The sequence below is a fragment of the Suncus etruscus genome, chromosome 1, assembly GCF_024139225.1.
Source record: "Suncus etruscus isolate mSunEtr1 chromosome 1, mSunEtr1.pri.cur, whole genome shotgun sequence".
In the NCBI taxonomy this organism is placed as follows: domain Eukaryota; kingdom Metazoa; phylum Chordata; class Mammalia; order Eulipotyphla; family Soricidae; genus Suncus; species Suncus etruscus.
Genome location: NC_064848.1, coordinates 129,689,762 through 129,717,534, shown reverse-complemented (window position 1 = coordinate 129,717,534; position 27,773 = coordinate 129,689,762). Strand labels below are relative to the sequence as shown.

The window sequence follows — 27,773 nt, the reverse complement described above, 5'->3', positions numbered from 1 at the left end:
TAACTGTATGATCACTTGATTTTTCTAGAGTTATATGTGCAGTTAATGCACAAGATAAATAGTACCTAAAAATCTAACTTCAATCACTTTTATTTTAATTTAATTTAATTTGTCTTGGTTTTTGGGTCACACCAGGCAGCGCTTAGGGGTTACTCCTGGATCTATGCTCAGAAATTGCTACTGGAGCTCAGAGGACCATATGGGACGCTGGGATTCGAACCACTGTCCTTCTGCATGCAAGACAAATGACCTACCTCCATTCTATCTCTCTGGCCCCAATATGTATATCTTTTTATTTACCTTGTAAGAGGAAACATTTTTATAGATAGTGACAAGATCACTTAAGATCTCCATTAGGAATTAATATCATTAACTGTAGACATAATGTTGTACAGCTGAACTTTTAATCTAAAACTTCATGTGTATTCCTTCTATTAGTAGTCATTTTCTCTTACCAGTACTCTTAAATTCTAGCTTTTTAACTGTTAGTTTCTCTCATATGAGGCCATGTAATGGAATATGAAATCACAAAAAATTGTTATAAAATTAATGTATGATTTTATTATTAATACATGCTTCATTTTCATACATTTTTAAATATATGAGGTCACATAAAAAACGTCTTGAGGTGAAAACAGATCAGAAATGAAAAGACTTCAAGAAGTCCTACTATAAGTAATTATTTCTGTCAAATCATAAGCTCTAAAATTTAGAGTGGTCACTAAACTTAATTTTCAACTTGAAAAAGGTGTAAATCTGAGTTAGTTTTGCCATTAAATTTTTGGGATTACTAAATTCTTTCTTGGAATATCCTTCTCAATATTTATGTCAAAGCATTTGACAATTGGTAATCTTCAGAGTATTCTCTTTAATTCCGAATACATTCCATATTTAGAATAGTTAAAAAAGGTATATTTACTAAGAAGTACAAAGGCAAATTTATATTTTCATTTGTTAAATTGATTTTATTTTTTTAAATAAGTGTAAAGCCAAAAAATTAATCTATTGACTTCGTAACAGATGAAATAATTGGTCTAAAATGCTAAACAGGGGGAACAAAGATGTAACATTTGTGATTCCTAATGAATTAAATTCTATCTACTTCATTTTGTGAATCTGAATGTATCATAGGAATATTTCTACTTCAGAAGAAAATGCTGAGATCTTGGCTCAAGAGAACTTGATAATCATATAGACAGACCAACTCACTTTGATTATCTGAAATATATTTTGTGTGAACTAACAATTTGTATGGGAATTTTACCTTGACATTGAAGCGCTTTTTCTTTGGTGGATTCCAAACTGTGCCAGTTGAATGAATAAATGCACGCAAAGGAGTTAAGGATGTCACCAATACATATGCTTTAAGAATTGCAGTTAGGTCTTCAGCTCCAAAAATCACTTCCTTTGGAGAAAGGACTGTTGTTTGATTTCTAAAAAAATGAAATTACACAGTTAATGCTCCACAATAGTGGTTAGTATGTAATTCATACAGACCACCAATTCTTTTATACCCAACACGAGTTTCCTTAAAGAATTTCACTATTTATTATGAACACTATCAGGGATAGAGGTGCACAGAGAGAAGGAATCAAGTGAATGAGATTTCATTCACTCTGACAGGTTCCAGGAAAAACATTGGAGGGAACCTCTCAAATAGTGTTCATGATGCCTGCAAGCTATACCTGGTGACTTGGCCAACTGAGCCCTTCAAAGCAAGGGTAGAAGATGCTGTGTTGCTGTGTAGGCCACCCAGATGGTGATCAGAAACTCTAGGGTCAAACCTAGTTCTAGGCACCAAGTGGTGTCAGAATGAACCCAGGTCAATGCATGCTAACTGCTCTGCTTTCCCAACCATGGGAACATTTTTTTAAAATAAGTGAAGAAAAAAAGAAAATACTATTAAAATTAAATGTTGAAAAATTCTGCCATATGTTACTGTTGCAATAAAGGTAATACAAATTGAGTGTAAGAAGCAAAGAAATATCAGAAACTCCATAACTGTGCCTATAACTGAACCTATGATTCATCTTTACATGGACAAGGAAAGATGTTAACAGATTCAGAGACATGGTTCAGTGGCAGAACACTTGCCTTGCAGGTGTGAGCTGAGAGTTCAATCCCCAGCACAGCTCCACATTGCTGAGTGGAAACCCTGAAAGTACAGTCTTTGTGATTGCTAGCAAGCACCACAACCAAGTGTGGAATCCCTAGACATCATAGCAACAAAAATAAAAGAAGGAAAGAGAAATTAATTTTAAGGGATAATTTTTTTAATGTTGTACTTACTGGTCATCAAAAAAAGTTCCACCAAACTTTCCCACTTAAACAGTTGATTCTGTCTAATTATCTGCACCTGAAAGCCTATTGAAAAAGTGTATTTTCCTTTAGTTTAAAAAGGGAAGTAATAAGAGCTGGATGCTTCATGATAAAACAAATATACTTTCCTTATAAATGACATTAAATGCATAATTATTTCCCTTTCTTTCTTTCTTTTGTTTTTTTGGTTTTGGGCCACACTGAGTGATGCTCAGGTGTTACTCCTGGCTATGCGCTCAGAAATCACTCCTGGCTTGGGGCCATGTGGGATGCTGGAGGAGGGGGTGGGGGTGTGTGATCGAACCATGATCCATCCTAGGTTAGGGTGTGCAAGACAGACACCCTACGGCTTGCTCCACCATTCTGGCCCCTATTTCCCGTTCTTACCCTTATTTTAATACTTTGAATGTCTAAATTGTAAAAATGAAAATAATATTTATTTTAACTATTGAAGACTAAGAAAATATCAGATTCCTATAATTCTTTGACAAATACTATTCAGATGGAAATATGACTTATTATCATATAGTTAAGTAAGGTAAGATGATTTGTATCTTGGATAAGAAAACTAAAATATCCTCATTTTTCACTGTAATTTGCTGTAGTATATGAAAAAGTTTCCATAAGATTATTGGAATTGTATATAAAAATATTTCCTTAGGATTGTTCTGTGACTATTGCCCCACCTAGCCCTTCCAGGTGGGGGCGCTGTGGAGTTGGCAATAAATAGCTTGATGGACGGGAGAGGGGTCCTTTTGTGAAAGCTGTTTGCAGGCTGCAAGAGTATTCTCTCGCTCTCTTTGCCCAATCTTTTACACCCTATCCTTGTCTGTGTGGAAAGTTCCGGAATAGTGCTTGGTAGAAAAGCATTAAGAAAATGTTATGTATTTATGCTGTAGTACTTGTATGTAGGGAAGGTTAATAGGAACAGAAATTTCCCCCAATATAGTTTAAAAGTATAGGAACATGAAAGTTCTGGAATAGTGCTTGGTAGAAAAGCATTAAGAAAATTTTAAGTTACAGGTGTATAGTATATTTTGCAGAAATGTTACGTTTTTGAAAAGGGCTGGTATGTTAATTTTCACTCTATTACATTGTTGCATGAAAATATTAACCACCTTTAGCTAAAGGCGGAGTCAGAATTATAAAAGCTTCTATATTTCAGAGAAGGGGGAGATGTAACTCCACCCTGGATTTAGGTGTATCTACCTGAGACCCGCCCATTTCTGGGAGGGGTCTTGGGAACCGGATATTACGTGTAACCTTACCTGCAAGACCCCTCCCATTCCAGGGAGTGGTCTTGGAAGGTTATATAAGGCCTTTGACCCAAGGGATTAGTCTTTTGGTCTTTTGCCAGCATGGAGGTCAAAGGGGAAGATGGCTGAAAGGAGTTAAGATGCAGGGCTAGCTAAGAATGACTGAATGCTTAAAAGGTTATGATATAGGCCACACATGTGGTGGATAGGGCATGAATAAAGTTGTGCTTCCTGAAGCCTGCCTATGAGTGAGTTCAATACCCATCACTTTCCTGGACCCCAGACCCACCGGTTGATGGGGGATGAAGCCATGTGGCCATGGCCTAAGAATAAAGGCCTCCATCCTTCTCCATCCAAACCCATCCTAAGGGGGAAATGCAACAATTTGCAGCATTTTAAATTTCTCCCCTTGAAAGTTTCTTAGATATTTTTATATCTGCAGTTGCTTTCTTAGATCCTGGAAGCCATAAAAATAATAACTAGGGGGCAAAAATGCATTCAGCCTTAGTCACATAATAAGGCAATGTCATTTGAGTATAAAATGGAAGTTAAAATTTTATAGTTTCATATTGTCAAGGTTTTACATTCAATTTCCTGTATTGTAACTTGCTAGATAAGAGTCCTATTTGCCATAATGTTTATTTTATGGCAGGGGAGACCTGAATTAGTCTAGAAAAAAATTCAATGATGGCATTCTTTATTAAGAAGAGATATGTGACAGTTTATGTAACAGAACCTAATAACTCAAACATGGAAAGCACCCTTGGTCTGTATATGCTGGATATAACAATTCAAAATGATTATCTTACAGCTGTTCATGTCTCCAGTCCAACAGTTTCCATATAAGAGGCTTCCCCGCTTTTAAAAGGTGAGGTGGAGTACTCTGTTTGACTTGTGAGCGTTGGTCTAGACACACAGAGAGATTCACCGAAAGTTGTAATTCTGAAAGATTTTAAAGAGAAAGAAAACATCATTCTACTGTTTCCTTTTGCAGTTTCTTTTAAAAATAGCCTACATTGTGTCAGTCATAAGTACATACGTTCTCACCATTCTAAATCAAGATTAACTTTATTAATTGGGTATGGATGCATGTTTAGAGAAATGCATGTTTAGAGATCCAGTCTCTTCTCTTACACAGACAAGAAATTATTGTCAGATTTTAAGTTATCTGACTTAGAATGGGAGGTAAATAAGATGCCTGCAACAATCTAATATCCAATGGCTTCATCTTCCATACAGCTAAGATATGCACTCTCAGCACATGAACTATGGATTCAAAAACTATTGTTTGCCATGAGAATTATATAGACAACTTGAGTTGATTTCCTGACAACAGAGTCATTCACATGCTAGAGTTAGTTTAGTGGCAATGGTAACCACGACAATAGTGCTTAATTCTTTTGTAAATTGTTTATGCATATAAAAGTCAAGATCAACAATAAGGAACATAGCTCAACAATAATTTAGGATACTCTTGTGAATAGTTATCTTTTAAAAATAAATGTGTTTTGGGGCCGGTGCGGTGGCGCTAGAAGTAAGGTATCTGCTTTGCCAGTGCGAGCCTAGGACGGACCGCAGTTCGATACCCCAGCATCCCATATGGTCCCCCAAGCCAGGAGTGATTCCTGAGCGCATAACCAGGAGTAACCCTTGAGCGTCACTGGGTGTGGCCCAAAAACAAAAAACAAAAAAAAAAGTGTTTTATCTACAGGCTAGAAAACTCAATCTAAAGAAAATTATTAAGGAACTGAAAAAAGTATTGTGCTCTCTACCACAAGATCTCCCTACCAAAATCAATAACTACATCATGTTATCATTTGAAGTCTAGATAAGCATAGAGTATAAGATGCATATGATTCATCAATATAAAAGTTGAAATATCAGCATAATCAATAGTAAATTATATAGATAAAGAATTTACATGGATATAAAATTATATGGGTATAAAATGTCTGTTATTGAACTATATAAAATTAAATCATAATTTTCTATGTCTGACTAATCTGAGTCCATCACACATAAACATTCATGTAATATTAGATCTTAACTATTAGATTCTAATTAATTGCTTGGGGTGTTCTATTATATAAACATCTAATAAAAACTATCCCTAGTGTTATATAATTTAGATTTGGGGAAAGGTATTTTTTTTCCTATTTCAAACTTATGAAATTAGGGTCTAGAATGTAGCTCAGTCAAAAAGTACATATTTTGCAAACATGAGATCTGGGTTCAATCTCTAGAATCACCAAAAGAAAAAAAGGAGAAAGAACGAAAAAGAAAAGAAATAAGTTAAATAAACTGCAAGGAAGACTCATATACATCTGTCTTAGTGTTCTTTGACAAGTTTTCTTAGAAACAAATTCTAAGCAGTTTGTGTAATTGCCAGGCCACTGGGTAAATGCATTGCAAATTTGATAGACATTACTAAATTGCTTTCCTAAAAATTGCCCCAATTTCCACTCTCTGCAACAGTATCTGAAAGTTGTATCCTTGCTGCTGGGTCACAGTGCTTTATTTTTAAATTATACAATTTATCTAGCTCTTAGAATGGAACAAAGCCCTTAAATTATTTCCCCCCTCGTTGTGCACATTTCATCAATACTAACATAGTCTAATTTCAAACACTTCACACTCTTAAGTAAAAGTCAGCAGAAGTCAAGCTGTTTAACGTATTCCCACATCTCATTATTTAGCACAGTGTGATCTTTCTCAAAAAATGATAGCCTATTTGTAAGGCTTTCCTATTAATGAAGCTCTAATATATCATAATAAAAGAAATATTCAAGTTGCTTATTTCTGAAAGTGACAAATGAAGAGTCATTAGGGTAATTTCTTTTCTTCAAAACCAAAATTTAGAAAGAGTTGGTGTGTTTATATAATCCTTTTAAATTCTCAGTAAGAAAATATGGTCTTTTTTTAACAGACTTATTTTTTTTAATTTACTGCTAGGAAATATTATGTCTTTCCAGAGGAGCTGTTATGTTTGTTTCCTTTTGTATCAGATGAAAAAGTGTAATTTGCATGATTTCCCTTTTACCTTTACTGCACAATGCCTTGATTAGAAGCCCAAGATCTTATTCCCCATAGTATTAATTCAATGGTTTTGAAGAAACGGGCAGCAAATATGTCAAATAAAAGTCAGTCAATATCATCTTTCTCTGGTTTGATTCAAATGACATAATCTATACAATGTAGTTGATAAAATGCCAAGATTATTAGTTTTCCACATCAGTCTACAAAATTGTGGTTAAACAATGAAATTGAATGTTAAGAAAAATTTGAGCCTTTTTTGTGATCCATGTCAACTCATTATGAATATGTACTTATGTATATACATATATATGCAGATAAAGATAAAAAAGATGCACAAAATGTATTTACATTCTTGACATTTTATTACTTTATTTTATTACCATGTCTCATGATTCTATCCCCAGATTTAAAGTAAGTTTTATGGATACCTTAAAAAGTTGCACCTTTTAATCTCATAATATGGTGGAAATTTCAAGTACACTAGGTTCTCTTTTGTTTGTTTTTGGACACACCCAGCATCGGTCAGGGATTACTTCCTGGTTCTGCAGTCAGAAATCACTACAGGCTAGGGGGATTGAACCCGGGTCTGTCCCAGGTCAGCAGTGTGCAAGGCAAGCACCCTACCACTATGATTTTACTCCAGTCAAGACTAGGTTTTTAATTAACAGAATGAAAGCTTTGTCAGCAATCACTTCCACATCTTGAATTTAACATATAACGAAGGACTCACTCATTTGTTTAATCTACTTTTTTTTTTGAGCATTCCCTTCCCATTTTCTTGTAACTTCCAAGACAGAAAAAGCTTAGACATCAATTACAATAAAAATCAAACTAATTTCCATTAAATTTGAAATTCAATACGACTAATAATATGTTTCAAAAATAATAAACATGGAAACTAACTTTGCTTCTGCTATGCCATTTATGATGACTAAATGAATTGCATATATATATATATACATATTTTTTAATTATTTGCTGCCTTCAACTTTAAAAATCTCTGAAGCTTCTTTCCCAAGACCTTACCTAGAGTAAAATTAGACAATTTGTTAGAGATACACAAAGACTGTTTTTCTTATGTCTTCTAATACCTAATTGGTCAGATTCTGAGTGTTTGCTTACTCTGGTATAGCTTTACATAGAGCAAATTTTCTGTACAGGTTAAACTAGAACTCAGATTTAGATTTTCCTCTTGATTCTGTTTACAAACTCTTGCTTAGTAAGCAAGTGGCATTGTAAAGAGACTTTTAGAAACCGGAAATTCCTCACATATTTTCTCACCATTCCACATTATAAAATACTTACTGATCTATTAGGGCTAGAGAGATAGTGCAGGGGTTAAGGTGTTTTCCTTTTATGAAACTAACTTCAATTTGATCCCTGTTGCTGCGTATACTCCCCCCCATTCCAAAGCCAAGTGTAATTCCTGAGCACTGTCAAGTATAGCCAATACACACACACATTTATGATCCATATTAAGGACTTAATAAATGTTCGAGCAATTTGGAGGGGTTAGAGGATTACGCTAATGTTCAATTTGAAAATAAAATAATATTCCATGTATTGAGATATTTTATTTTATTATTTTTCCTTTTCCTGTGACATAATTTCATACATAAAAAATACTAAGCACTAGAAAAAACTTATAATAACAAAAATTAGCTGTCAAATTTATATGCATTTGATTTAATGTTTTGCCCCAAGGCTAATAATTAATAGAAAGATAATAATGAATGTGTAATTATATTTCAGAAATATATGAAAATTACATTTTATGTTACAAAACTAAGTTGAGCAACATTTTTTCCTTTGAAAATGTCTAATAAAATAAAGATCTTTAATTAATAATTGGGTTTAAGATTAAAAGTTTAAATAAATACCATTTATGGATGTATTAATTGTTCTTCCTTCCTAGAGACATTTATGAGACTTAGGCCTTAAGTCTATCAATTAAAAAAAAGCCATGCAAATATACCATTGTAGTGTAAATGTAAAGCAAAATGAACCACACTTAAAATAAAATGTTAAGCAGTAAATAACTCTATTCAGGCACTGGGAGAAAATGGAAGGATGGCTAAGTCTCCGAGGTAACAAAGTGATTATTCACCTATAGACTATTTAACACAAGGGGTTGGAATTATGGTAAACCAATAACAGATGCTGAAAGTCCTCAGAACTAAAGTGCATCAATGTGAGAAAAGGCCTGAAATAAATAAAGCCTCAATTCACATGGAGATCATCCAGGTTCCCTCAGGAAAGGAGTCAGAGAATAAATAACTCAAATTCTCTGCTCAGATCTCTGATCTGTAGAATTTAGGGGCGACAAAGGCCAGCCAAAGCCATCTAAGAGGTTAATACCCTGGAGCAGGGTTCATATGAATATCATGTGACAAATGGAGATTATTCCTCCATTAGAACTTTCTGTTGAGAAAATACAGGTTTGGTACCTGATCTATTCTTTAATATATATGTCCTAAAGAAAATTTGTATGCATATATATAAAAGGTAATTAAGAGTAATCATACTTGCTTTGATATTAAATAAGAGTATTTGTATGTTGCAATGGTTTAAGATAACTACATGGAATTGCCCTTTATGGAGTCAAAATAAATTAAAATTTGATCTTGACCAAGTATTAGTCTTTACATGATTTATCTTAGTGCACTATGGTACCTTTTGTAGAGAAACAGGAGCATCTAAAATAGCTCTGAAAGGAAGCTCCAGTGGCTAGAATGCCTGCTAGTTCAAATATTTTACATTAATCTGACTGTTTTTACAAAATCTGACTGGTACATAGGATGCACAGATAGCTGGTTACTTCTGGTTATATCTGTGAGTTATACAGATTATAGGAAAGATTAGCACTTGAATTTAACTAGGTTAAAACAAAAAGTGTTCCTAATGTGAGTAGGCATTCAGCAATCCCTTTATGGCCTGAATAATGGTAGAGGAAGGCTGAATTTCTTCTCTGCCTGATTGAGCTAGAACATTAGTTTTCTTCTGCCCTCAAAAAATCCCTGAATTTTAGGCTTTCAACTCAGACTGGAATCTACATTACTAATCACTGACCTTGATAGCTTTAGCTTTCTAATTTCCACCTAGCATATGACAGATTATGAGACTTATTGGTCTCAATAATCACACAGGCAATAACTTACAGCTGATCTTTTATTGTATATATATATAGATGGAAAAATATTTTGTTTCTATAAAGAACCTTAATACAAAGGCCTTGCTTGATATAATTCAATAAGTATTAGCATATATTTTAAAATTATAAAGGCATACTTTATTTTTGCTTGTTACTAGAAAACAACAAAAACCCCTCACCTCTGGATCTGCTTCCTTCTTTGCATAATGATGGAAAAAATAGCAGTAAGAACAATGGGTACTGAATGAACATCTAGATAAATAATAAAATACTTTACAAGCACAATTGTCTGAAGTCTAGGTTGAAAGTTATAATTTGTAATCTTTGCTGCATTGTAATCAAATGGAGAATGTAAAAGGCAAGGATTGAAAGGTCAGGGTTGAAACAGTAGCCCCTGTGAATTTAGGTATTGTTATAGCAATCATGATTGCTCTGCAGGGTCAGCCAGCTGCCGACCTATTTTATTTATGTGAGGCCCAATAAACTTTGTAGAGAGGCTGTAGCTGTGCTGTGACATATGTACTGATGTTGTAAAGATCCTGGCAGATGGAAGGAAATAGTATGAACCTTGATGTAATGACTTCTGCTGATCAAAAGGCAGAGAACTTTGAGAGGTGCAACCTCTGCTGTTGCAAAGGAGGAAACAAAAATTTGGCTCATAATATCAATATAAGCATACATGTGAAAGGCAAGAAGTGAAAGGCACTAACTAAAGTAAAATTAGCAGGTGGATCTGATAACAACCCTATGATACAACATCTAAATTTGGGCATTAAACTGGATCAGACTCAAGAGTCCTGTAGCTCTTAGAGATTCAGAGACCTTCAGTTTTATCCAGTAAGGAGAACCAGGCCCCTCATTCTAGAGAAAGTCTCCTTTCCAGTTCAAAACATCTGGGAAAGAATCTCTAAACCTTCATAGTTGGCTTTTAGTGTGTCTCCTGAACTGTGGGTTACCCGGATGCCATTCCTACTCAGTATACACATCGTAACTCATTGGTTGGAAACATCTTTGAATGTAGTACCTTGGATTGGTGTTTAGACCACTTAATCGCCACCTCTGATTGTAGTCTGATTCTTCCTAATAAATATTCATGTTTCAGGAAAATGCTTTCTTGATTTTCTGGACTTCCCCATGGAGCTGCCTGCTTCTTAGGAATGGAAGGCTTGAGTGTTGGGACTCCTGAACCTGTTTCACCCTCTTCAGTGTGTGTAGATTATTTCCTGTATCGATGTTAGCTTCCAGACTGGTGTCTCTCTAGTGTCCTGGTTTTGAATCTTGAGGCCTGGTTTAATACTGAACCTCCTTTATAAATGGTTAGTACTCTAGTCTACATCCTTTACTCAAATAAAACTGATTGCTTATATAATTATAATTCTATAATCTAAAAAAAAACCTGTTTACAACTTAAAGGCCAACTAAAATGTTATTACATTGAATTAATTCAACACTAAGTGGTTTCCAGCACTACTGACTATCAGATAGAGCCTAATCTATTCAATCCTCTTCTATGTGATTCTTAAAGACCTGACATCGGTCTCTTAAGAACAAAGCAGTAAGTATATGTGATAACACAAATGTGAGGCTTAAAATAAAACACAGCATCTTTCCTTTAAGTAGTCTGCAAAGGCACACTCTTTTTTTAGTGACATCCCTCAAGTATGACATTGTGGTATCTCAGCAGAGCAATTTATTTCCTACTCTGACTTATTTAAAGGAGATATGTATAAAGGCTAAATTGCTATGAAAGAAGTAAGCCTAGGACTGACCTAGTTACTGCAATACTTAAAGATGTTCTCTATATTTTGTTCAAGAAAAACTTTCTTGCAAACAACCATCACAAATTTAAACAGGCACAGCTTTTAGTAAACAAATTTATTACACATAGATAAAATTTCCTTGACTATTTATAGCCTAAACCTGAACTTTAATGATAAAAGTGTGAGGATGTATATACTTGAAATATAACTCTTCCTTCATTAATTTTTACCATCACTTAATGAAAATGGCATTGGGCCAAAAAATATCTTTGAAGAAATAGATACACCAAACACTTAACGATACTATTGGTGTATAATCCTGGCTTTATGCCAGGAAACAAAAATTCCTCTGTCAAAATTCAAAGCCCTTATGTTATTATCCAGGTAGTTTGACACCAATGTTTAACTATGGTTTCAGATCATTCCTAGGCCACTACATTATAAGGCTGCATTAAAGTACGAATACAAACAGCACAGTGTGCTATAGAGTATATATCAGGGAGAAAAGAATACTGTCCACTTTATGTTCCAGAAAATAAGATGCAGTTCATGTCTCGATGTAAGTGGAAACACAACTTGTCTTATAAAAATGACCAGATCAATGACATGGCAATGTGCTTTAAAGGGAGAGTCATTGTATAGTTTCCACCAACTAACTGATCAATCAATCAAATGTTTATTGAGCACTCAGTAAATGCAAGCCATAAATGCTCTCCTTTCTGATCTTATTCAGCAGAAGTGTCAAAGTCATGCAATTCCGCAAAAACAGTTTTCTCCATGGATTGCTCTGTTTTGACCATGGCAACATAAGAACCTTGAATTCTGCTCCCTTTCCTTGGTAATAAAAGCCATGTCTGGACTACTACTTCAATTTTCTTGCCCTATGATTTCACTGCAATGACTGAACAGCATGAAAGATTGTTTTATTATTTTATGGCAGCTTAATTTTGCTTTGATATTTTTCTGCATAAATTTTCCAGAGGAAAGAAAGGAAAAAAATGCATGACTACTCCAGCAACACCAAAGATGAATAATTTGGTATATATTAATGAGCACCATTAATAACAATTTGAAAAATAACCTCCAACAAATATTCATACATAGGGTACAACAAATATAATAACAGAATAGCTATTTAAGCCCACCAACTGTGAAAATAAGTTAATCACTTTATTAATAGTAAACTTTTTCTCAGGAACATTTTTGGAGCAAACCATGAAATACTCTTGATCTAATTTGCATCTAGATAATAAATGACTTAGTAGAACTCTTTGTAACAGTTATTCCAAACTCTTTTAAGTATATCGAAATCAATCACAATTTACATGTAAGACACTACATTGGAAGCCAATGGTCCTATTTTAGTTCTATTTTAAATGAAACTATGCATTCTCATCTCTCTTTTAATAACTTATCTGACCAACTGAACTTTCCATTTTTATTCTATATAATTGGTAAAACAGATTGTGTACATTACTGTCAGTTTGATTTTCAACATCTAGAATATTTACAAGTAAATGTACTATATGTGTAACAAGTGAGTCATAATAATTGTTATAATATCTGACTCCAAATAAAAATTGTATATAATAAGCACATACAAAGGCCCAGCATCACAAATGAGTGAGGTTGAAACCCACATATCAGAAATAGGTCAGGCACAGGGAGATATTTCAGAAAGAATTGTGATTAGAACCCTCAGAGAATATATTTCTACAACTAAACTATTTTATGTTTGTGTTTTCTCCTATTAAACATAGCTCTATCTGGATTCTGTATCAGACTTTGTACCACAACTGAGTGCCAGTATCACACAAGAGTAACTTTTTAGTAGACAAAGATACAAAGGGAAACCTTCAGAAGTTAATCTAACAGGAGTTTGTGCAACGGGGGAGGATCTCAATTTTCAACTTAAATAGGTAAGTCAAGCCAGTTATATATGTTTGTCTTATTTATTTGCTGTAAATTATACAAGAATAAATGAGTTGAAATGTGAGGGCTTTCATGGATAAATAGCTATGCAATGGTTGTTCCTCTAGCAGGGGTCTCAAACTCAATTTACCTGGGGGCCGCAGGAGGCAAACTTGGGGTGATCCTTGAGTGCAAAGTCAGTAGTAAGCCTTGAACATTGGGGGGTGTGACCCAAACAACTAAAACAAAACAATACAAAAAAAAAGATTCCTCTAGGGCAGGGCCACAAAATGTTGTACGGAAGGCCGCAAACGGCCCGCGGGCCACGAGTTATTGTTGTTTGTATTTTATTTGTTTTGGGCCATACCCAGTTACACTCAGGAATTACTCTTTTTGTTTTTTTGTTTGTTTGTTTTTTGGGCTACAACCAGTGATGCTCAGGGGTTATACCTGTCTGCGCTCAGAAATTGCTTCTGGCTTCGAGGACCATGTGGGAAGCTGGGGGATGGGACTGAGGTTTATTTTGGGTCAGCCGAATGCAAAGCAGATGCCCTACTGCTGCGCCCTCTTGGCTCTACACTGAGTAATATCTTCTGGTATGCTCGGGGGTCTATAATGGATACTGGTGACTGAACCCAGGTGAGCCGTGTGAAGGCAAGTGCCCTACCCTCTGTACTTTGCTCTGACCCCTGGTTGTTCTTTTAAAAACATTTATTGGTGATTAAAATTTGGTAGTGTTTATCCTATATTTTTCTTCTGATTTTAAACTCTGATTTAAAATGTTTTCTTTCAGTTATGATTTAGTCCAGAACATTAAATTCAAATAAATATTTTAAGGGATATTTCTTTTAGTTTCTTCACAATATCTTATCTTCTATACTGCCAAGGTCTGTTTGGCATATATGTTTCTGTATAAAATTATTATGCATTATTTTTAATAAGTTGTATACGTATTAATTATTTTTCAGAGATTTGATAGATTCTACTCCAGGATTTAGCATTTTAACATTAACACTTTAATTTAGTTAATGCTTACTATGTGTTTTTCATTAGCAATTCTAAACTGAACTTCCAGTTCTAAATTGCTTCTTAGATATCTTTAAAATAAATAGACAATGGATAACAACTTACTTGTATTTATTTTACTGTTTCTTATCTAGTGAATTGTTTTAGGAAAGATTATTATATAGCACCTATTAATGTTCCAGTCATTTCAACACATTGAGAACATGTAGCCATTGTTTTATAAAGTTCTATGAATTTTGACATCATTCAGTGGGTCCAAAGTTATGTGTTAGTTGCTCAAACTCTGCTATATATATATATATATATATATATATATATATATATATATATATATATTTTTTTTTTTTTTTTTTTTTTTTTTTGGTTTTTGGGCCACACCCGGTAACGCTCAGGGGTTACTCCTGGCTATGTGCTCAGAAGTTGCTCCTGGCTTGGGGGACCATATGGGACACCGGGGGATCGAACCGCGGTCCGTCCAAGGCTAGCGCAGGCAAGTCAGGCACCTTACCTTTAGCGCCACCGCCCGGCCCCTAACTCTGCTATATTTGACTCTGCAGAACCAAATAGTGTAAGTGGATTGTAAGTGGTGGCAAGAATTTAAGATACTTTGAAATCAAAAGGGGAAACAATTAACAATGAAAAAAATAAAATACAGGATTTACCTTCCTCCCTTTCCCTTTAAGAGAGCATGATGCATGCTTATTTCAGAACCAAGTCTTTGCTATATTTTCTAACAGATTTCTTAGTTTTTAGAGGTTAAGCTGGAAAGAGAGATGTGGACAAAGAGATCAATGAAAACATTTGTAGAGGATGATGAGCTAAAGAGTCTTGTTTTCAGGAAGAGGGTCATCAAAACAATTTGAAAAAATATTATTGCTTGCTCAATATAGCCAATTCCTTTTTGCTGCCGTTTTGTCTTTCCTCAATAAAGAGGACAGGGTGATCATTCAAACAGGTAGAGCCCAAGCACTGAATGTATTAGAACCCTGAGTTCTTTACCCAGCACCACATTCACTCTTTCTCCTCTCCCCACCCAAATGAAGCCCTGCCAAGTGTCTCTAACATCACTAGACTTGAACCAGAGCACTGTCAGGCTCACACAAGTAAAACATCACAGAATGATCCTAGGCCACCTGAGCAACACTACTTGGAAGAGTCCCCAAAGTGAATAAATACTAAAAATACTAAAACTTTTAACCTGATTTTCTTCTGATAGTTGTTGGATTACTGGTCCTATCCTAACCAATATTCATACTATACCCGAGGATGTGATCTGGTGATGGAATTATTATATTAGATTATTCCCTACTTGTTATTCTTCTCCCACCTTAGGGAGGTGCCTGGTCCTTGTGGAAAAAAAAAAAGCAGGGAGTTGAGGAAGGCAGGTTTTCATTCTTCAAAAGCTGCTGTCCTTCTTAGGAGCAGAAGGCTTGTGTGGTGGGATTCCTTGCTTGAATGTCAGATTTCCTGAACCCATTGTTGTGCCTTTTCACTGTGTGGATTATTTTCTGTGTTAACGTTTGCTTCCAGACCCACGTCTCACCAGATCGTCATTTTGGAGCCTTCAGCTCCAGCTAAAGGTAGTGGGTGGGAGAAGGTGGTAAGACAATTGGACCATATCTGGCAGTGCTCAGCAGAGCTTTCTCCTGGCTATGTGTTCAGGGATCATTTATAGAGAGCACAGGAAAATGTATGGGGTGTCAGAGATAAATCTGTTGTTGGCCACATAACAACTCTCTGAACTAGCTCTTCATTCCTTACAATTTTTTTTTAGATATGAATGTTTTGGCGTCCCAGAGATAGCACAGCAATAATTCTGCCTGACCAGTTTGACTAGGCATCATATAGCATCCTGAGAGTCACCATATGCAGCATAGAGAAAACTAAGCATTTGTGGATGCAGTCCTGGAGGTCACCAACTCCCCACCAAAGTAACTCTGGTGGTCTCTGGTGCCACAAGATCTGAGTGGCACTACAATCTCAGGCCTCACATAGGCACAAGCTTAGAAATTATTGCCAAAAGAAGAGAATAAATACCTTCACTCCTTTGCTAAATTCTATACAATCTTCAGCTTTCTATCAAAACAGTCATTTTTGCCATGGTCTCCTGCTATTGCTGGTTCATCCTCTGTGAAAAGGTCAGGTTCCTCTGCCTAAGTGACTCCTCATTTTGCCAAAGGGAGGACAGGGGCATGTGGAGAGAAGAGGCACTAGCAGCTGTAGACAGTTTTAAAGAGAAATAAAGTACAGGAAACTCTGGGAGAAGGAAAGATGAACCAGAGGCTAGTTCAGTCTCACGGGTCTGGAGGACAAAGGCAAAAAAGTCCATGACCTACCATGGTCTGTTAGGGAGTTGCAGTTTGCTTCTGGACCCTCCCTGGTTCTCCACATATGCCACCACTGAGAACATTGAGGTCTCAGTGATTTTTTTTCTTCCCTCTAAATATGGCTTTTTTTTTTTTAACCAGATTGCCTAAAATAAGCATAGCATAAGTTAGTCCAGGCAGCTTGAGTGGACTTTAGCACCCACATTTATGAATAGAATTCTTTAGCATTGATAAACTCCCAGATTCTTGGTGGTTGCTTACTAAATATATTTAAGGACGATTTTACCCACCAATAACTTAGCTTTTCTTCTTCCACCCAAATGCTTAAAGGCAGCAAAGTAAGCTATTAAGGTCAGTTTTGCAAAATTCATTATAAGCTCAATGTACACCTAATAATTTGCTCATTTTGCTTTTGGTGAAGCCATATGAAGATTTACCAATAAGTCAAGTAACTGGAAAATTTTAAATATCACTTTGTGGGTGGTATCTTTGCTTTTTATAGTCTGTTCTAAGTACTGTTTAAAGTACTTTGCCTTAAGTGACACAAGAGCTTCTAAAATTGGCTGCTGACTGTCCTGTGCAGGACCTAGAGAAGGAATCTAGAAACTACATTACCAAATTCTGGTCTAGAAAGATGTATTAAGCATAATTTGTTTATTTACCTATACAATTCTCTCCCTTTTATTAATTTGGTATTATGCAAAAATATCCTTATTTCTGCATTTTGAACACAAAAATAAATGGCCTGGCTTTACATTTGAAGAATAGATGCAGTACTAATCCTATGTTGGATGAAAAGAAATATGTGAGCTCAAATGATGACATTATTCAACTCAACCATAATAACATCAATATCACAGAAAAGAATGAAAGGGAATACATCCTGTGTTGTTGCTGTTCTTTTAAATTGTATGGTCAATGAGAGATGTCAATGATGCTAACTGGTTATTATTTACCTGCCTCCTAGAGTTTTAGTGAAACTAATTCATATTTAGCCTAGAGTTCACTGTGTCTGGCTGGAATTAGAAATACTCTATATGAGTCCTAGCTATAAGAAATTTATTCCACAAGGAGAAAGGTTATTACCAAAAAGTCCAAGTATAATACGATATGAATGAGAAAAAAGTTTGAATAAATATTCCTACTTCCATTCTGTATTTGAGGTAAGAAGCTAACAATAATGAAAACAAACTGAATTTTAAAACTTTCATTGAAAATATATAACATAAAGGATTTTGACCATTGCAGTAAAATTTATTTTGACATATTCTGGCTTCAGAGAACCTATAGCCCAGGAGCCATTAGCCATTAGCCATTAGCCCAGAGATATGGCACCAACAGACTCATCAGCAACTAGAGAGGTTGGAACAACAAGAACTTCAGTGTTCATGACACCAGCCATGACACTAAAATTTGACCCTAAGAGAAATGCAGCAATAGAAACCTCCAAGACACTGAACCCTAGTGGCAGATCAGCTTTGGTGGGTATAATTAGAGATGCACACAGGCAGGAAATGAACACTAAAAGTACTGTAAATAGTGGTGATAGTATCTAGTAGTGTGGCTTTTTTTTAATGATACATTAGATTCACACTATGGATGGAACAAGAAGGCTGAGATGTCATGGTGTTAAGTAAGCTATTGAAATTAAATAAGGGTTATAAATGCTAAATTCCATCCTTGTGTAAGATAAAGCTGATGTTAGTCTGGACTGCATATGTAAGCTACAAAGTCCAATACCTATTCCAAGAACTGGACATAAACTCTCCCTGGCAAGTACATGCATTTATGTTGACTATTAAGTGTGCCCAGAACCCTATAACAATTTATGGTATATTCCATATTACTTCTAAAAGTCTAAATAGACGATGATGTACGTAAAAACAAATTGAAAATCATTTGAACCTAGAACTTGACTCTATAAACTATAAATCTATAAGCTTCAAAGACCATAGTCAATTAAATGTGTACTAAAGGATTGAAAAGATAGTATAGCTGGTATCAGCCTTGCCTTGTATATGGCTCAATACTTGACCCAGTTCAATACTCATCACCACACTGTTTACCTAAGCATGGTCAGGAGTAATCCCTGAGCAAGAGTGGACAAAAACAAATAAACTAAATAACATGTTGAATTTCGCAGAAAAACATTTCCACAGTCAAACAGATCAAAGTAATGCTTGTTTATAACTTAAAATAATGCTTACTTATTGGAAAGGCCCATAAGCAACAACACTGAGGTCTCTGGATCTTATTTTTCTCCAAATATAATGCCGCTTTCATATTTACAATACAAGACTAAACACTGGACTGTTTCTATATAACCTGTAGTACCATTAGGCCTAAATTTTTATACAAAGTATGTTATTTTTATTTTTCATACAAGGACTGGCACATCTATTGATTTGTTAACATTATAAATATATAAAAGTATGAAAATTTCTTTAAAAGATATAAAGTTGGTATAAAAATATGAGCATTGACAATAATAGAGATATTGTTTTAGGACAGTCTTAAAGTGATGAGTAGAAAATTTGAGACATCAGGATCTGAAGATAATGAATGTAGGTAGAAGAAAGAAATATTTTTGTGATCATTTTAAAATTCTAGTTTTACTCCAAGTTTATGAATCCTAAAATATACAAACCTCATCAAACTATATAAAAGTAGTAGGCATTACAAAGTTGTATTTATAGAAATAACATATGGAAGCAATTATGAGTTCTCAAAATTTCTGGCTTTCTCAATGTGTCAGGGTAGTCTTCCAGATATTTAAATTTATTAACTGATTTTTATCACCTCAGCTATCTTTAAAAAGTAATCATTATTATCTCTACAAAGCAAACAGAAAATTCAAGGTAAGAAAGTTATACAAGGAAGCTATGCTCTTAAGGGGTCAAGATGGGATTCACATATATGCTACCTAGCTCATTTTGCATCTAGAAACTATTTAACAGCAGATGTGCAATCAGGTCAAAACAATTACTCATTCTGTACACCATTTTTAAGAACCATTAATTCCACAGAAATCATATATTTCCTACAAAACATAATTTAGCTCAAACTTATCTATATTAATTCACATCCCAGATTGGTGTTTTATAAACCAACTTGACAACACCATCAGTGAATTCCAAAACCTTCTCATGAAGGTCAGAAAAGCAGCTTCAAAGAAAAACTAGAGCAATTTAACTTTTAGTGTTTCCAAATGGCCAAGGTATTCACTAAGATCAGAGGGGCCAGACCTGAGTCTTTTGCTAATTCAAGTGGTTCCTAATCCCAGACATAAGGTAAATTTCCCACTTTTCCTAGAAATGTCAACAATTTAGAGTTGTTCTATAGTGGGTATATCATAAGCAAATAATAGAAAAAAGGGAAAAGAGGCATTTGAAGGTAGAAAATATAAGTGAGAGGATTTGAACTGCTGACTTTCCCAAAGTCTTCTATTCCCATCCATTATAAAGTTTCCTATCAAAAGAAATGGTTGGTCTTGTACATCCAACTGGTTCAACTTCTGTAGAAAAATTATGGAGAGTACTAACACGGGAGTAGAGCTCCCAAATTACCCAGTGATACATACCACTTCTTGGCAATTATGCCCCCCAAAAGGGGCATTAATTTGAAAGAATATATGCATACTTGTGTTTTATATTCATATTACAACCAATATAATAAACAACCCAAGTGACTAATGAAGAATTCATGACTCAAGAAATTGTGGTGTAGGTGGCCGGAGAGGCACAACAGTAGGACGTTTGCCTTGCATGCAGATAAATGATGTTTTGAATCTCATAATAATATTATGAGAGAAAATGACTGGTATAATTCTAGAAGTCTAGAAGTCTCTAAGTCTAGAAGTCTAGAAGAGAATCACACATAAGCCAAATTTTCCCCAGCATCAGATAATTCAAGTTAGTAACTAGAGGAACTAGAATTAACAACTCCTTATATCCAAACCACAGGATTCCTTTTTGTCCATGACTAAATGGAATTCTTTCAATGTCTAAATTAGAATGTTATCAATACGCACGTTCTTTTATATGCTCAGACTAGTTCATACAAGACAAGTTTTTAATTTGCCCTCTTAGAAAATGCGAATGGAATATCTATTTTTGTATTTTTAGGGTCATGTTGAGCATTTGCTACTACCAATTTTTATGTGCAACGACTTTCAATAGTAGAATTATGGTGATGTTAAAACTTCATATCATTAATTACAATGACTCGGAAGAAAACAGAAACTTCCATATTTTACCATTAGATGGTGCTAAGAGAAGTTTAAAGAAAAAAAAAGGTCTCAAATGTTCTTGAGGCAAAGAATCTCAAAGTCTGAAGGAGGTTCACTATATAATAAATAGTCTCTGCTTCTCTCCCAGAGCGCACACCCAACCCATTATCAAAGAATAAGACATCTTCCAAAGCTACTCCATTCATTCAGTTAATTATAGTTCTGCCAAGATTTGTATCCATTCTAAACACAACTACAGCTACAAAGGATTCCAAGATTCTATTTAGAAAAATAAATGTATTTATGTATTTTAACCCTTTGGTTATAGCTTGCTGAAGCTCTCATTTGGGATCTTTATCAATATATTTTTCAAGGAGATGTGTCAGATAAAAGACATTAAGTGCTGTTATAATGTATTGATCTTAATGAATCATATTTTAATTATTATGAACACAACAAGAAGTTAGACTTGTTATAACAATCTTCTGCTCATTGAATAATGTATACTTTATGAAGCTGTGTGCATTACAGTTAATACACTTTAATTGTATTAACTTGAGCTTTTATTTCTGTGTTGATGCTACTTTGCAAATCAAATCAGTTCCTGGACTTCCTGAAAATGAATAAACAAAGTTTATATGTATATATGTATACATGTATATGTACGTATATGTATGTACATATATGTATATACTGTATATATGTACATGTGTACAAAGATTATATGTATACATATGTATGTATATATTCATATATATAGATTTTAATGTACAAACAAGTAAATCAAAATTATATCTTTGATTTGTTGAGCCTATTACAAAATAAACATAGTGTGTATGTGTATATATGTATACATATATACATATGTATATATACATATATATATACACATACACACAAATATATAGATGAATTTATACCTCCTCAGCAACTGAATCCAATAAACTAATTTTGCTCTGTATCTTTCTTTGTGTGTGTGTGTGTGTTTTTGGGGGGTCACACCCGGCAGTGCTCAGGGGATACTCCTGGCTCCATGCTCAGAAATTGCTCCTGGCAGGTACGGGGAACCATATGGGACGCCGGGATTTGAACCGATGACCTTCTGCATGAAAGGCAAACCCCTTACCTCCATGCTATCTCTCCGGCCCCTCTGTATCTTTCTTAATTCAGTTCTTAATGTCTTCAGTGACAGTCTTACTGTCTCCTCTGATGACCTCAGGAGAGAGGGGTGGACTGAGGCAATTGGTGGTGAGCAGAGGAGCAGAGGACTCTGGTAGTTGGTGAAAGACCAGAATATTGTAAGCATCAAACACTGTCATTAATAGTATTGTACATTACAATACCTAAATAAAATGGAATGATGAGTGATGACTTTTGTAAGAGTTCTCTGTAAGACATTTTTTTAAAAATCTATTTTGAAGCTTTTTCGACTGTTTTTAGGCCTCTTATCAAGAGTTCTGAGTCACTGCTAATTTTTCTATTGCATATGCTCTGGCCTCAGGGAGAACGTATGTGGGCAAAATATAATGACTGCTAGAGTAATGTGCTTTTTGAAGAATAAGCACATAAGAATGTTTTTTAGTATGCTACATACTGAGTCACAGAATATGTGCAAATAACTAGGAATAAACTATTAATAGGTGCAGACTTGGTAAACAGGATAAACCAAATCTACATTGCATAAATATAGCTTACTGAGTTTTTATTCTATAATGCAAAGACTTTTCCTGTTTTTAAGTTCTGCATATTTTAACAAATTTTTGTTATATATTGAAACAATATTTCAAGGCAATGCTTATTTTATCATTGAAATCAATAAATGAAGACATGCCAAAGTGATTTAGACAATGGTCGCTATCGTTACTTCCATCGCCTCTTCCTTGATATTCTATTAGAAACTGAATTAATAAACAGCATTATACACCATGCAAGTGTGTCAGTGATGTTACCACAAATGTGTAACAATATTGGGTTTGGGACAAATACACATACATAACAGCCTAAGAGAGAGATGTTACAAACCAAAAGTGTTAAGATATGATGATATGCGAATTCAAATGTAAAGCCCAAAGCTTTGAAACATGTCTTGCTAAAAGATCAGAAGGATTAATCGGTTCCCTTGACAAGTCAATCTGTAGCAGAATTTCAGACAAGTGAGCTGAAAATATTTACTAGAAATGGGGCACACTGCCTTTTTCCTATAAACCTGATGCCATGTGTGCAAAAGCATTAAATTATGAGTAACACAAGAGCAACAGAAAACTTTGGGTCAGTGAATTTGATCTGACTTCTTTCAATGACAAACAGAAAAGTGAAGTCCTTAAAGTTCACTTTCAACCAAAGATTCCAGTGCTATCAACCATCACTGACATTCCATCACATCCCCAGGAACGTTGACAAGCTTGTATCTTATTTTTTCAGAAATACCAAGAGGAAGGGAGAATCATTCAGTGTCCAATCAATGTGCTCTAGAATAGAGCAGGCATTTGGTTCCATTTCAAATAAATAAAGCAGAGCAATGCAATAATTTCTCACATATCTATTTGATCTTCATTGTAATTAGTTCAATGATTTATGATTCATAAGCAGAGTGGTAAATCTCATGGAGAGGTCTGAATTATACTTAAAAGTGTAGGTGAGTACTGTCTGTGTGCAATTCAATGGTTTCTGTGCTCTTCAGACTAGTCTACACTGCCATCTAAAATTCTCACAAAAAGAACTAACTATTCATTTTGGTTGATGTATCCTTACGAAGAGGGAAATGTAGTAGCATGAATTAATTTAATAGCTGAGCTAGCTCTGGAGAGTAGAGACGAGGTGTGAGACCCTTAAAGGTGAGGTATAAAAACCAAACACAGCCTAAAAGAAAAATTCACATACAGACCTGCAGACATGCACTGTAGTCAGTGTGGGCACTGAAGAGAAGAAAAGATCAATATTCTCTTACTTTAATATGATTTGGGGATAGCTGAAAATGTCAATGGCCTATTGTCACTAATCAATAAATATTCATTAAATGCCTGTGCTAATACATATGTTGCATTGTCTAATATTTTATCTTTTTTGAAGGAATCAGTTCTTTGATCCCCATAGAGATGTGGTAGATTTCCAGCCTCTTCTGTTCATCTCTGGTTGTTAATTAGCTTAACTGAGCTACCAACACACATTCGCATGCACACACACAACAGATTTATATGTTTATATGCTAAACTTTGCTGCCTCAATACATGACTGTATTTAAGGAGGTCTTTTAAGGGGTGATTAAGTTAAAATGAGATTATTAGAGTAAAAGAAGGAAGAATAGAAAGTAGTAAAGCACACTATTAAAGGGACAGTGAAGAAATGTGTTAATAACAGGGTGATAGGTTGAAAACCAGGAGGAATGTTCGTGTACTTAGGAACCCTGAGAGTTTGTGGGACTTAAAGGATTCAGAGAGCAGCTTCTGGAGTCACCCTGCCTCTCTCTGTACAGGTACCATAGCTCAAAATGGGAACCTAACTTCTCCACATTTGAATTAAATAGGAATTAAATTTATATTAAATAGGAAAAATAATTATATCTTTCTCTTAGAGACATTGTAATCCCCTTATAATTTGGTATGTAACTGTGATTTTAAATGTATAAATCTAAAATTTATAAATATATGATTTATATATATACCTTTCATAAATTGACAAGATATGCTAAGTATTATATATTAGTTTCTTTCACTTTTAGTCAATGATAAAGTGAATATTTGTCTATGCCAACAAACATAGATTTGTGTTGCTTTTAAAGACTTTGCAGTCTGACATTAATAAATATGGCATTTTCAAACTTGAAATACAGAGCACTATAGAATACAAAATCCTACACATGAATAGGGCAGAAATAGAAAATAGAAAATGATATACTTTCTTAAGAAATTTACATTTTCTTTCTTTTGTCTCTTCTACTGTTTTCAAAATTAACAAATATTAGTAGTAAAATAAAGGGAAATGTTAAAGGAGTTTAAAGTGCATTCACTGACTTTAAAATTTGATTTCTTTTTTTATTAACTTCCTTCTCATGCATGGAGTGAATGAAAAACTTTACAGGAGGCAGGAAAAGAAAAGATACTTTTACTAAATTTCTTGATTGACAAATATAGTCACTAAAGTACATTTTAGAACTGAAAGCCATTAACTCTTTCTGTTCTAGAGTCTCTCTAGAATTTTGTTTCCCATACTGATTTGTCCAGAGTTTCTTGGAGTCTGGGAAATTTTAGGAAGTTGCCTGAAGAGAAGAAGGATGATTAGAAAGCAGAGGATTGAAGAGGTGAGAATCCTATACTTTCTGGATGAAAGCATTTCTATCTCCTCTAAAATTACATTGAGTTTTGTACTTATTTTTTCTTTATTAAGGTTTAAACTTAAAAAAGAAAACCAACTAACCACCCAACCTGTACTGCAATCTAGATCAATGCTCTTTCTTTCTGATTTAAGTTTTCTAGCTATATCTCAGACATTCACACTTTCTTTCACAGGATCCACAAAGAAAAAAAATGCTGAAGCACACTAGTCAGCAAGAAGTATTGGATTTATTTCTTCTACCCTGAATGCAGAACCATTAAGATGAAGAAAACTGCCTGGAGAGCTAATCTATAAGAAGTACTAAAACATTACTGGATAAGTAAAGAGAGAGAACTCTCACTATTGTCTTCCTACTTCATCTTTCTGGCAGTCAGCACTTGGTTGTTACTCCAAACGTGAACAATATTTTGTCTCAGGTTAAAACCAAAAGGAGTTAGCATGTCTATCTTTAACCTGCATGAATGAGGATCAACCAACAATATGAGAATATATTGAATGGGTCCTTTGGACAGCACTAAGAGATAATCAATCTCTTGAGGTTAATGCTAATCACTGGAAGTTAGTACTACATCATGTAAATTATTGATATGTTCCTGCTTTTCGCAGTGTAATATTCTCAGTGTAATACTATTAGTATGATAAAAGTTATTCTTTCATTTTTATAAATACCTTCTGACTCAAAGTGATTAAGTGTAACTTGCAGGAATATGACAGCATTTTCAACCTCACTTACAGAGTTCTCTGTAGCATAGCACCAACTCAATATTGGATAAATGGATAAATCTATCCAAGTATTTTGACAAAGCTTTTTTGATGATTATTAAATATCCCATTTACAGCTCTAATCCCTTCTACAATAATTCTTTCCAGCCTTTTATTTCAAAATATTAGAGTCACTTTTATATATCAAGGATTACAACTATGCACTGAAATTGAGCAGTGTAAAACAAGGCACTGTCTTCAGAGTTTCAATCTTAGTTGCTGAGATTAACACATGACTTGGCAGCACTGGAGGATTTCACAGTATAGTACAAGATCACAGAAGAAATAAAGCACATGTCAGAAAAAAACCAAGGAGCTTTCATTTGGAAGACATTTCTGATAACTATAGTTTATGTTTTCAATATTAATATTAAAACATACAAAAATGTATCTAGGTTAGTAAATTCAAGATGTTTATTTTCTCCTTTATATCACATTACTTTTTTTAAAAAAAAAACAATGTGCTTAATTTAGGAGGAATTTGTATTAATACCACCACTTGACTTTTCTTACACCTATGGGTGAAGGGTGAACTAAGCTCCATTTCTTAGCATCTACCCTGCCTCCTGAACAAACTGATTACTGGTTAAAACATGCACAGACATTATTTTACAAACAATATTCAAACTATCAGCATGTACTTTTGGATTTCTTTTGAAAGACATCCTGACCATGAAAGGACAGGATTTTTTTTTATCTACTCATGAACTGAACAATCAAGAACTTACTTACATCTATCATCATTAAAATGCATGAACATCTTTTATAGTCTTTCATCCTGTTAGTGCTATGATTAGTTTTTTATATATAGTAATGTACTTTTGCTAAGTATTTTAAAAGAAAATTATGAGCAGTTGCTTTAGTTGAACAATAACTGGTTGTGTTGATAGTAGTTGAGCTATAAATTATAGGGCAAAATTATAGGCACACTGTGATTTCTTCCATTTTAGCAAGTAAAAGGACTCCCTTAGAAAGGGCAGAGCAAACTTGTGTGATTTTTCTTCAATAGAAGAAAAAATGCAAAGATTATCAGGAATATGTAAAAAATAATACTCACTAAGCAGCAGATTTGGGAATAAAGAAATTAGGACTAAATATGACTGAGGTACTTAAGAAAAATAGAAAAAAGAATAACAGAGAAAAAAGAATAACAAATGTGTCATTTGGGCTTCCAGGCTCAGTGCCATTGAAGGAGTGAAAACAACAAAATGATAAAGAATGAAGTGAGCTCTTTTAAGCTTTCATTTCTGCAATATGTGAATGACTGAGCAAGGCTCCAGAAATAAGAGGCTAAAATGACTGGAAATGAAGGTCAGGAATTTGGTGATATCAAAAAAACCTATGGGGATAACATAAGGAAGAAATTTTGGGCCTGGAAGGTGGCGCTAGAGGTAAGGTGTCTGCCTTGCAAGCGCTAGCATAGGACGGACCGCGGTTCGATCCCCCGGTGTCCCATATGGTCCCCCCAAGCCAGGGGCGATTTCTGAGTGCATAGCCAGGAGTAACCCCTGAGCGTCAAACGGGTGTGGCCCAAAAACCAAAAAAAAAAAAAAAAAAAAAGAAATTTCTTGTGTAAGAAGATATGAAAACTGACAAAAAAACAGTGGCATATTTGAGGTTGAGAGGAGGAAATTTACCCAGTTTATAATTTTTTTATTTCACATG

General features: G+C 34.5%; 1 protein-coding gene across 1 annotated transcript in view; it reads right to left on the bottom strand.

Moving 5' to 3' along the window:
• Positions 1 to 27,773, bottom strand: part of CPED1 (cadherin like and PC-esterase domain containing 1) — a 366,758-nt gene that overhangs the window by 251,407 nt on the left and 87,578 nt on the right. Inside the window, exons 5-6 of the mRNA XM_049771138.1 lie at positions 4,385 to 4,517; positions 1,265 to 1,433 (exon numbers count right to left, since the gene is read on the bottom strand). Coding sequence (XP_049627095.1) covers positions 1,265 to 1,433; positions 4,385 to 4,517 — 302 coding nt within the window. The remainder of the gene's footprint in view (positions 1 to 1,264; positions 1,434 to 4,384; positions 4,518 to 27,773) is intronic.